The sequence below is a fragment of the Ammodytes marinus genome (genome assembly GCF_949987685.1).
Source record: "Ammodytes marinus genome assembly, chromosome: 15".
Lineage (NCBI taxonomy): Eukaryota > Metazoa > Chordata > Actinopteri > Uranoscopiformes > Ammodytidae > Ammodytes > Ammodytes marinus.
This window is the reverse complement of record NC_137219.1, coordinates 22376429-22389707: the sequence shown is the minus strand read 5'-3', so window position 1 is coordinate 22389707 and position 13279 is coordinate 22376429. Positions and strand designations below refer to the sequence as shown.

General features: G+C 37.9%; 1 protein-coding gene across 1 annotated transcript in view; it reads right to left on the bottom strand.

The window, feature by feature from the left end:
• Positions 1-13279, bottom strand: part of LOC307261486 (ALK tyrosine kinase receptor-like) — a gene marked incomplete at both ends in the record, with an annotated part of 372653 nt that overhangs the window by 209081 nt on the left and 150293 nt on the right. The window contains one exon of the mRNA XM_080042042.1: positions 11897-12007. Within this exon, the coding sequence (XP_079898168.1) occupies positions 11897-12007 (111 nt within the window). The remainder of the gene's footprint in view (positions 1-11896; positions 12008-13279) is intronic.

The following is a 13279-nucleotide window of genomic DNA, read 5'->3' as shown; positions in this document are numbered from 1 at the left end:
GCTTTTGTCCAAAGGGGACGCCAACGGACCATGTTACTCGTAGTGGCTTTAACAACACTCAGTGAATGTTAAATCCCACTTTCCTAGAATTGTATTTATCCAAGCCCATTGGGAAAGAAAACTTGATGCACATGCAGGATATTTGTATGAGTGCTTAATAATTTGAGGCAAATAGGATTGCAAATAAAATACAGCAAAAGGATTTTGAAACACCTGGTTCAGACTGATAAGCAAATTAATCTTTCAATTGAATATACTGCCAAGGGAAATGAGGTGTTCAAATTAAACAGTCTGAATGTTAGCGCAGCACTTTTCTTTGCTAAGAATGTCCAGAGTTTCAGTTAACACTGTTTACACTTCTTTACCAACAGTCTAAACAAACTGTAGTTTTCATATTGTTTCAAAATATAAAACGTTGAGTACATATTAGAAGGACCAGTCAGAAAAGTGAAAAACAGGCTCTAGGAGGAAGAACCATGCCTGTTGAAAATGTATTTTCAGATTGAATGGCCTCTTACTTTCTGCTGCATAACAGTATGTTGCTTCAACCCAAAAAGCAAACAGCATTCTTCTACACTGGTGGCAGTAGAGGGGGTTGTACAAATGTAACACTAATGTACAAACAGCTGCTGTTGAGAATAGCAGCAGCATCTGTGAACAGCAATTTTCAATTGTATTGAGGTCTGGGCTTCGACTAGGCCATTCTTAAACATAACTGTGCTTGTATCTAATCCATTCTTTTGTTGCTCTGGTTGTATGCTTAGGATTGTTGTCATGCTGGAAGGTGAACCTCCGCCCCAGTCTCAAGTCTTTTGCACTTTCCCAGCAGGTTTTCTTCCAAGATTACCATATTTGGCATCCATCTTCCCATCAACCATCGGCCATGTCTTGGTAGGATTGCAGATGTGTCATTCTCTTTCCATTTACGGATGATGGATTGAACTGTGCTCTGTGAGATGTTCAAAGCTTGGGATATTTTGTATAACCTAACCCTGCTTTAAACTTCTCCACAACGTTAACCCTGACCTGTCTGGTGTGTTCACTGGACTTTATGATGCTGTTTGTTCAATAATGTTCTCTAAAAAACCTCTGAGGCCTTCACAGAACAGCTGTAACTGTATTTATATTGAGATTAGATTACACACAGGTGGACTCTATTTACTAGTTAGGTGACTTTGTAAAGCAATTAGTTGCACAGCATTGTATTTAGGGGTATCAGAGTAAAGGGGACTGAATACTTTTGCACGCCACACTTTTGAAAACCATGTATCATTTTCATTCCACTTCACAATTATGCGCCACTTTGTGTTGGTCTATCACATAAAATCCCACTATAATGAATACGTTTGTGGTTGTAACATGACAAAATGTGGAAAAGTTCAAGAGGTATGAATACTTTTGCAAGCCACTGTATAGTCTACAGGCACCGCAACTGGGAAAAACATAATTTCTCAGCATTTTTTGGACAGACACTCGGTCCTCGGGTCTTCGAAACTTCCCCATATTGTGCCTGTCTCTAAGAAATCTGATACTATTTTAGATAATGATGTTTGAGCAAGCGCACTCACTGGAACGGTTTGCAAAGGTTTAGTTTTTAAATTTTATTTCAGCATGTAAAACACTTATTCCACTTGTTTTCCTTTTTTATGCAAAGCCTGCATCATTTAAGTGTGAACAGTGCTGATGTTCTTCAGAAAACGGACTTTCTTATAGGCCACATGTAGCGCATGTACCAGCGTCATGCAAGGCTGCTGGATCTGATCTCACAAACAAACTAACGTTACAATAGCTAATCTGAAATCTGTACAAGTATGCCAAAGACATTGTGTGGGCTGTCTGTATAAGCAGAATTATTAATGGAACTCAAAATGTGCAAGCCAGCCAGTCACAGTCAGTGCTGACAATATTAATTATCTAACTACAATTCTGCATAGCTTCTCTGTGTCCATGCAAATACATTTGGGTTTGTCTCAAGTATTATGAAATTAGTTTGATGATTTGAGCTGAAGGTCTGTGGCATGCATTATGAAGTCCTATGCTCTCTTAATTGCACACAGTAAGGAGCAAGACAATAAGTTTGACTCATATTTTAGCAACTTGCCTACATGTCTTGTTTTTGGTTTTGCTAATGTCAAATGTGCTAACTATTATAAACACCAAAAGATGATTTTAGCATAATTTTCATACAAATTCAGTCGTTAACTGTCATATGCTTTATTGTATAATGTATTTACAGCATCCACAATGCATTATCAAATATGTCAGCACACACCACAGCAGGGTGAAGACCAGTGTGAGCTTAAATGAAAGTCAATGTGAATAAGAGAAGGAGATTTGGATGCTTTCAAAGCGGGAAACGTTCTGGTTCCTAAACTAGGCACTTTCTCCCAAAGTCCCCAGTATTTTACATAATATTAGAAGACTTAGAACATAGTTTGAACAAGTTATCAGTGGATTGAGACATAGATCTGGTGCTTAAAAGGAACTTTACCTAATGAGGTGTTGATGAGGCTGCATTAAGCTGGCCTTAAATTACATGGCTGCCTACTTGAGGTGGCAGCTGTATTCAGAGGAATCATCAAGGCAGTCATTCCTAACCACTTAGTGCCAGTATGGGTAATGCTTAAAACTTGTAATTTGGCAAAAAACATTGATTCCTGATGCTAAATGCCATGGGGGAACTTGAAGGCTGATGAGATTTGGAAAAAGTGAGAAATTTAAGGTTGTAGTAAATGCTCATTTCATTCCCTTTTTTATATTTCTTTATTTAAAGTTGCACCGAGCTGGGATCAGCAAAAATGTTCTGATTTATACACATGCATTGCAAACAAACAAATTCACTGTCAATTAAAAACACAAATTAAAAACCTGAATCTGTGATTGAAATTTGTGTGTGTGTGTGTGTGTGTGTGTGTGTGTGTGTGTGTGTGTGTGTCAGGGCCGCCCATAAGGGGTAGAAAGTGGGAAAGCTTTCTAGGGCCCAGCCACCAGGGGGGGCCCAGAGAGAATTTTTTATTTTTTTTTATTTTTTTTGCAGATTACCTAACTTAAGTATCACTAAAAGTATCATGGGTCGTTTTTTCCCCCTCAAAACCGTTGCATGCATTGATGATGAGCAAGCTAACCTAGCAAGCTCAGTGATGCCAGGACCTGGACATAAATCAGGGTACCAGAAAAGAAAGGAAAAAACAGGGAACTTTCAAGGGCTTTAGACCCCCGGAAAATTCCTTAATATCAGTATTTCTGCTAGCAGAAGTGTATTTTCAATTCAGAAATACTGTGATATTTCATCAAGTTTTGAGGTGTCTTTGGAATTATTCTGTATATTTTATCTATTATTTTCTAAGAAAATTAGAAAATTACATATTTTGCCTTTACATGAAGGTGGCAGATGGTTGTTATACTGATGAGGAAAGCTTCTGGTAGCAGTGCTATCATGGTAAACCCCCCCCCCCTCTCCCCCCTACAGCATTGGTGTGTCTAAAAGCTTACATTACAGGAAATGTTACAGTAAATGTGCCAAAAAGCAGGTGCAGAGATCTTGCCAAATGTCCAAGGACACAGCTTTTACTCTCCTTAATTCACAATCCCATTTTGGATTTTTTTTTTCAGAACCATGATATCCTCTTAGTATGCAATCATATCTTTTTTGACATTAACGAGCATTGGTTCATTTATCTTTTGATCACACCATTGCACATTTTAATTAAAGCAACTCAAGGAGCAATTCAGATAAAGGTGCCATAAAAAACCTTCCCCACATAGTTTGAGTTTTCTCCCTAATGTATCTGCCAAAAAGTAAATGTGAATGCCCCCTTATGTTATGGCAGAGCCCTGTTAGTTACAAGCAGGTCATGACAAACATTCCCCGAACTAATACCTTTTTTTCATATTTAATTTGTCACCAAGCACAGCAATTACATTAAAAGCACCGTTTCAAATTGAATCAGTTGCTCACTGTGAAACTCTTATATGAGAGGAGAATGTATGTGTTTAAAAACTTGCTCCAGCAGCTTGAATTGCTTGCATACTGTTGACATCCTTCAAGATTCTAGAACCTGACACTTCCTTGAGCAAAGTCATGTTTCAAGTTATGATACAAAATGCACTAGACAACACATTTCAATACCGCCTAACAATAAAAACAACAACGACCTTTGTTGGACTACTATTATTTTCAGAAATGCCATAATAACAAAATACCTGAATTGATGTGATTAATTCAAACTGTCATAACAAAAATGGTGGTAAGTCACTTGTTTATAAAAACAATAATGGTACTGTTTGTCTTAACATATTTAAGCTTTTTAAAACTAAGTGAAATTAAACAGAAGCCCAATCAGCAATATTTCCATGTGAGATTGCATGAGATTTTTAGATATAGAATATTTAATTCCATACTTCTACAATCTACATCAACCATTCTGGCATCATACCTGGATGTTATTACATCAGTCCTGTAACCCAGTACATAACAATATGGATTCCAATCACAATAGAATTGTTTAGTGGATCCGTTAGTCACACTGTTTTATAAGACAGTTCAATATGCACACCAGGCTTTGATGATTATTAAAGGCAGGTAATGTATGAATTCTAAGACCCCAGAGATGGTGATGGCTCAGCCATAAAGCATCATGGCAGATGCAAATCTAGAGAGATTGTTTAAAGTTTAGAATTCTGTGAACCTCAACATAGCCAATTACTGTTTCCCATGTGTCATTTCTTATTAAGAATGATGATTATGTTTATTTAAAGCTGGGATCAACCTAGTGTGACCTGGCCACCATGAAAAGAACCCTGAATGGATTATTTAAGTATATGTGCTTGTAATTTCAGGAGCTCCTCTTGCAAATGCAGTTACGATGTTGAATAGTGTAAGGTTTTATAACATAAGATAGTTATTTATTATAACCAAAAGGTAGCACATCCCTGTAATCATGGCCTTCAAACGATGTTGCCCAGGAAATGGATGTGCTTGGTTGCTTTACATGGAATTATTTCATTTTAAAAACACCTTTAAATGTGAGTCTTGATAGTAATAAGGCAGAGCATTTACAGAGTTGCCTGGACTATGTTAACAACAGTGTGTGATTGGTTAGTGAGCCCATCATAACACTATGACCCTGACCTCATTTATCAAACAGAGCAGAGATTGGACTGCCTGTCATGTTACACAGCCAAAGGTCTTTGAGATGTGAGCCGTCTGCACCCATCTTCATTTTGTATATAAATTAACTAGTCAATACCGAGTAGTGCACAGCTATGTGATTACATGTTTAAAAAAATTAGATGCTGGATTTCCACATAAAGTAAATTACATCTAACAATGTATGACTTTGTTGATCAAGAGTCAAACCTGTGCTGACAACGTTCCCAATGAAAGCCCTTTAACCTTCAGTGCATCCTTAAAAAGACTCACACTCTGCCTCCTTCGGCACTTAAGGTGTCACTTTGAATTGATATGTAGATAAAAATAACATGAATGTATTTTTCCACCAATTTTTTTTATAACCTTCTTTTTCAACTCGAGTCCTCACCATACAAACCATATTCATCTTTAATTTAAGGATTTTAACCCTTTAAATTCCAGTTGTTTTAGAAAAAGTCACTCGTTTTTTTTTAAAGAAAAAACACAAAAAATCAATTAAAAGCTAAATAATTAGTCTAAATTGGATTTTTTTTAGGGGGATTATAAGAGTGTGATAGATGTCAAAAATTAGCAATGATATTGATTTGAATGCATTTTTATTTTATTTTTATATCAAAGATTTTCAAAAAAGACTCACACTCTGCCTCCTTCGGCGCTTAACACTAGAACCGCCACGCGGTCAATTTGACCCGTGGCGGTTTTTCAACTGCCCATAATTATACTTTTACGAAATATTGAAGCCCCCAACTCTTTGACTTTTCCTAAAATTGTGTTGTGATGCTCTCCCTATGGTTAAATAAAGTCACAATTAAACTGGATTAAAAAAATAGGCATTTATACCTAGAACCGCCACACTGGGTCAATTTGACCCGCACAGGAAAATGGAATATTTTCGAGCAGGTTGCTAGGCAACGGCATTGTTTGGGGTCCGCGATCTGACAACTGTACGTGCAGTCATTCATAAACACTTAAAATAAATTAGAGATGAAGATAAATACCAAACAACATTAGAGTTACTAAGTGAAATGAGTGATACGAGTCTGATAGCGAGAGATCAGAACTGAGCGCTGTCTTCCACACACCGCAGCTGACAGACAGCTGAGTGCTGTCTGTGAGCCGGACAGAGAGCGTCGGAGGGATCCTCCGCCTCAAAACATGTCAACGTGGGGGAAAATGAATGAATAATCAATTAGAGCTTACCTAAAAATAAGTTTGCCATGTTACTGTTTATTGTATTTAGGATTTTAGCTCATTTGGACGCTGTTTTGACCTTCTGTTTACTATTTGTGATATTATATCTACTTTCAGTTTCATTACTGAGTCGCCACGAAACGTGATTAGTGTTCTTAAAGATACTTAGATTATAAAACAAGAGGTCCAAAACACAGATGATTATTAAACAAACTAATTTATGACTTTATATCACACTAGAAATGCACGGGTCAATTTGACCCGCCTGGCGGTTCTAGGTATAAATAGAATGCTGGCGGTTCTAGTGTTAAGGTGTCACTTTGAATTGATATGTAGATACAAATAACATGAATGTATTTTTCCACCAATTTGTTTTTTATAACTTTCTTTTTCAACTCGAGTCCTCACCATACAAACCATATTCATCTTTATTTTAAGGATTTTAACCCTTTAAATTTCAGTTGTTTTAGAAAAAGTCACTAGTTTTTTTTAAAGAAAAAACACAAAAAATCAATTAAAAGCTAAATAATTAGTCTAAATTGGATTTTTTTGAGTGGGATTAGAAGAGTGTGATATATGTCAAGAATTAACAATAATATTGAATTGAATGCATTTCTATTCTTTTTGCTATTTAAGATTTAAAATGTGCCCTCCATTAAGGGCCATTGTAAGGCACACAGAATTCTATTAAAACCACACTTTTTGACCCTGCTGCCAAAAGATGAGAGAAACTGATTTTTTTATTATTCTTTTGGTTCCTTGTACTAATGTCTTGACATTTTCCATTTTTTGTGTTTTTTACTAGTTGTTGCTAATTTCACACATATGCCAGTGTTTCAACTACAGGCTAAAATGTAAATGTGCACTCCCTTGCTACTTAGGCCACTGCAGGCCACATGAATAAATTATTTGAGATAACATGCTCTGTCTGGGTTCTTCATAATAGCATAGAGTAGTGTATATGTGTATTTCAACAAATATGTATTTGTGAATATGTGTGTCTGTGTGTGTATCCAATAACAGATAGTGAAATTCACATAGAAATACAGCTCAATGTAAATGAAAACAGCATGTTTCGATCCCATGGTTAATTGAGGATATATTTGTGAATATGGTAATATTACACATTCATCCTGCTCTTATAACTTGAAATTTTATATTTTTATGATTTTTTCAGATGTTTTATGAATTAAGTCCTGCCTATAGCCTTTACAACTAATAACAATACAAAATGAATCACAGTTCCCTCGTTTCCACTAGGGGTATCTTTGCTCTTCAGGCCTATAAGGATGAAATTCATGCATCAGCTGTAAAATAGCACAAATGTAAAATTTCAAGGTATAAGAACAGGATGAATGTCTAATATTACCAAATTCATGTATTTAACCTCAATTGACCATGGGATCAAAACATGCAGTTTTTATGGATTTACACTGAACTGTTTTTCTCTATGTGAATTTGAGTGTCCGTGTTTGGATACACACACAGACAAGCACACACACTTATTTGTCGAAAAACACATCTATACTATACTATGCCATCACCGCCTAACCAGAGAGAGCATTTGAGCTGAAACAATTTATTCATGTGGCCTGCAGTGGCTAGTAGCAGAGGAGAGCAATATTAAATCTCAGCCTGTAATTAAAACCAATGGTATATGAGAAAAAACCGATGCAATTAAAAAAAAACACAAAAAATGTAAATTTTCAAGACATTAGTACAAGGAAATAAAACAAAACTAAAAAATCTGGTTTCTATCAGCTATTGGCAGCAGGGTCAAAAAATGTTGTTTGAATGGGAGTCAATGAGGCGCTTATTTGGCCAAGGAGGCTGAGTGTGAGGAAAATTAATATACAGTGCATTATAGTGTAAATCAATGAATTGAGGTTAAAATTCATAAATTGGTCAGAAAACATTAGCCTTGACCAAATATGAAGCCATTTGCATGAACACAGCCTCAGCAGTTGTGAAATGAAAAACCAAAATGTACCAAAAAAGGCCTAAGATGCACTGAAGGTCTAAGATGATAAATATGTTTATTTCCTGATTACAATGAGATTGTGCCTGGCTGAGGATATTTATGTATCCATTACACTTTGTATGGCCATGGTATTTCATGCAAATTAATTTCCTCTCGAAGGAGCTGGAGCTGTCATTTCAAATACAAGCAGATGAATAGATGAGTGATTTTTTACACAATGAGAGGTGGAGAAAAAAACCTAATTAGAGCAATTACATTTAAGACAATTCAAAACACACTGACATTTTTCCATTGATCCAGCCGATAACAGTGTCAACAGTATTTATAATCAGAAGATTAGATCTGTTAATTTGGTAATTTAATTTCTATTCATACCCTTTTTCAAATTGGTGTCACAATCCATGGCATGAAATAACTGTGCAAATGTGCACACTTTAAGCTGGCTTTGGAAGTACCGAACAACATGACTCCAGGAGGATGCCATATGTAAGCAACTGCACCACTGCTCTGTCTTTGATACCACCCACAAATGTGTTTTATCCCACTGCTGTATTGCATAACACAAGAACAACACTACCAGCTGAGTGAGGCAGATGTTAGAGCAAGCCAACTCCTGAAGTGGCTAGCATCCATCCAGAGTGCCTCTGTTACAGCTGGCGGCAAGCCGGCAACAGCTGAACCAGGACTATCCATCTCCGTGAAAAGAATGGGTCTGGAATGATAAATGTGTTGTTTGAAAAGGGTTTAACAGAGTATGGCAACAGGCTGCCCTGCTGCTATTCCCCAGGGGAGGTTAGCACACTGTGGATGGGAGGCAGTAGAGAGTTCAGGTCAAAGGCTCTGACATCCAGAGATCACTGACTTCACTGTCACACAGTGGCAACAAAGTCAGCTCACCAGCACTCAAATGCCAACAAGGAAGTTGGCTTAGCCTGTAGAGCCTGCAGCTAATGGCTGCTAATGGAGGCAAGAGGGAGGGAAAGCATGTGCAGCTGGTGGTGAGTGTCCAGTTGGTCAGTTGGCTTTTGTGGTAGGTAATACTGACAAGGTAGGTAACTGACAGCAGATGCTTTAGTCAAAGCTGAGCTCTATCACTGCAGCCCAAAGCAATGTACACCATGTGTTGAGAGCTGTTACCATCAGAACCTTTTTCCCAGCATCCTCTAAAGCTGTCCTATGTAACACAATGCAACCTTTAAAAGCCAAAGATAAGCAGCAGCAAAATGTCCTCACTCTGAATGACATTTGGTCACCACATGTATAACAATACAAAGCTCCAATATGCCCAAATGTACAATCAGTTATACCAGGGGTCTCCAAACTTTTTTCACTGAGGGCCACATACAGAAAAATCTACGAAGGGCCGGGCCACTTTGCAAAAATAACACATTTATCAGGACATGTAGCTGCTCTGATGTTTAGTTTCATAGTGTCTTCGTAAATTGTAATCCTTCTTCACGGCAACACTTTCCTTGCACATTAAACAGACACATTCCCCCTGTTGTTTATGTGCCAATGATACACCCAGTGTTTTCTGCCTTTGCGTCCAATGTCCAGCAGGGTGAAAATAGTATCCAGCCGAGGTCCCGACCCTCCTAGGGGGGTCCGGGGGTATGCCCCCCTGGGAGATTTTTTAAAGTTTTTAAAGCGAAATGCATGAATCTGGTGCACTTTGAGAGGGAAATTAAGAGGCTAAATCTGAAGAATTTTGTATGAAAAAAAAATGGAGACACTGTCAGATGAATTAGAAGCTATTGGAGAAGGATGCATAGATTTTCCATAATAATATTAATTTAAAATAAAATATTATGCAGGGTCCTCTGGGATGGGCTTGTTGCTCATTTTCTTTTATGGGACATATTTCTCTGTAATATAATGAGTGCATTTAAATTATTTAAAAATTAAAAGCGCCATATTACATTATATTTTTAAAATGTGCCACGGGCCAATCAATCAGTGTTTGACACCCCTGCACTAGTGGGTTAACTAAGAAATACAAAAAAAATAAAAATTCAAAGGGCCATATTACATTATATTTTTAAAATCGGCCGCGGGCCAATAAAAAGCGGGCCGCGGGCCGCATTTGGCCCGCGGGCCGTAGTTTGGGGACCCCTGAGTTATACCATTGGAGGACAATAGTATAAATAAATATACTGTATATGAATGTAAATGGTTATTTTACGTTTAATTAACATTTTGGCAAACTCCACAACATTTGTGGCAATAACAATTTGGCTTGGTTTACTAAACAGTTCTATTTCGATTTGGAGCATTTGTAGTTATCTAGGTTTTACTGTCCAGATGTGATCCTTCCTGCTCCAGCCACATCATGCTCAAATTGCTAATCACAATGCAGGAAAGTATCTCTTCTGGTTTGCAAACATGAAGGTGAGAGGCCAATGTTGACATTGTGAGAAATAATAGAAAATGTAGTCGGATGTGAGCATTGCTGATTGATTGATTCAAATCATTCTCTAACTGACACCAATAACAGTCCACTGCAGGCTATCAACCACAGACAGCTGAAGGAAGGACCCAGAGTTCAACCATCAAGGATGTGTTTTATAAACAGCTGTGTGACAGTGTGGTGCTGTTAGGACTGTGAATCATCACTTAAATGATGATCTCCCACTCATCAAGGGGTTGGAGGGACAAATAAATCTTGCTGGAGCTGTCACTGCCAAATGATGTGAATGTGAATGACCTGATGTAGATGCACACATGCTCCTCTGGGCTTATGCAGATGCTCATAAACAGGACTTTTATATTGGGTTCTCGTCTTCAGGTCACTTTTCTTACAATGTCAAACTGACATGCAAGCTTCAGCCATTGCTGGTCTCTTTCTCCACCTATTCTAACTAGCTGTACATGGGTAGTTCTGCCTTATCTGTCTTAAATAGTCAAGCCCCTAAGCATTTGGGATGAGTTAACGACGAAGCAAAAAAAACTGATGGCAGCACAGGGCCCTAGCTGACAAGGAAAGTATTCATGGGTGGGAGGCAGTAGTCTGTCTGCTCCTTGGTTAGGTCCTGGTTTTTCTTTTAGTGACGTAAATCCACATGTTGGTGAATGGTTCAAATAACCCGACCACATCCTCCATCTTTTTTCTGAGGTCTACTTTTTCCAAGACTGGTAAGACAGTGAACTGTGTTATCCCTCCACCAGAATCCCTATTTCAAAGTCTTTAAAAACTGTCACTTAGATTATCTAGATTATTTGTAAAACAACATGAAAAGAAGATAACAGGATTTATTATAAAGAAATGCTATCTTATATTTTGGTCAAATCTTGCCACAATTTTACATGCCAAACTTAAAACATTTTATTTTTTAACTGAAATATATGTTTCCCCACATATGATAGATGTGTTTGCAATGAGTTTGAGGTGTTTATGTGGGTCCTTAAGCGGGTTACAGGCAGGCTGATACGTTGTGATGTCCGTGCAGGGCAGGGGGAGAGAGAGGTTTATGTGTGCCAGTTGTTGTGGCCAATTGGGAGCAAAGGATCCTTAGAGGACAGAAGTGCCTCAGTCTGTCCATCTGTCTGAGGAGGGCTGACAATGTCTGACTCACCTGACATGGGCACAGAGTCGTTGGGAAAGCTCAGGTCATCCTCGGCTACCCAGGAGAAGCTCCAGTACTCTCCAGGAATGCCAGCAGCAGTCCTACCAGCCGATGGTCCATCTGAAAAAACAACAAATCCACATCTTACTTTCAGAGCACATGTTGCACAGACTTAAGGTGAGAAACACATCATCAAAATGGTTAGGCAGTCAATCAAATAATGATTACTCCATGCAGTGTTCATTTGGGCTAGCTGGTTGCCATTGATTTGGCATCCATGCTGAGGTCCCATTTCTTTGCTAGGCCAACTCACTCTTTGCACCACTGTCCTCATATTCATCTGCAAATGTTATAGTGCCATTTAAACCACCCATTATAACACAAACTTACCAGTGCTAATAGACAAAGTGAAACCCTTGTAGACCTTGGCACGGCTACAATCTTATAGGAAAAAGTAATAGTTGGGAGGTAATTGGCATTATGCACTTATATTTAAAAATGGTTATGTATATACTAATCCTACAGTACTGGTACGACAAATTAACAGCTGTAAAAGTTGAGCAGAGACACAATGAACTTGAGTCATAGTTTAAAGGGCCCATATTAATTGGTTATTGGATATCGATAGGCTGCATAATTACCCAAGGACAGGTTTGTCTGATTATGCTCGACTCTTTCCTAATTATCAAAATATCAAACAGTCTGTGTAGATGCAACAACTTTCTCTTGTGCTTCTGTCCCCACCTCACCACACTGTCATTACCACAGAGACACACACACACAAACACACACACACATTATACTATCACTTTGTCCTTGGTCCATGGATAATTATTGCACTGTCACAGACCAATACGTCACTGCCTAGAAGAGAGACTCTTGCATAAATCCTGAAGTCATTTCAAATGACCCTTAAAGAGCTATTAATCATCACATTTTGGTGCTATTTGACACACTATTTGGGGTGTTTGTCTGCTTTACCAAAGAATGTATCTATACTTACCTTCCTGAGATATACAAATGCTCTTAATAGGCGTATAACATACCTGTACCTTCAACTATACTCTTAATGCTTAACACATTTACAGATCAGTAGCAGCCAAGGTGAATATTTTAGTGACATGTGTGACTGTTAATAAACATTTAAAAGTTCCCCATAGGAGGTTTAATATAAAATCCATTTGTTGTTTAGAAAAAAAGGTGGATGACTTTCTGTATTAAACTTTCTTAAGACGTAATGGACAGGCCAAGAACAAAGAGACAGTCACAAGATGGGAGGAGGGTTAGGCACAAATTCAGTGTCTTACTATCAAGTGATTTTTATTCACACTTCAACAGGAGTGCATAATGTGACATAAAATGGTCTTGTCTGTGCAGATGCATCATGGATAA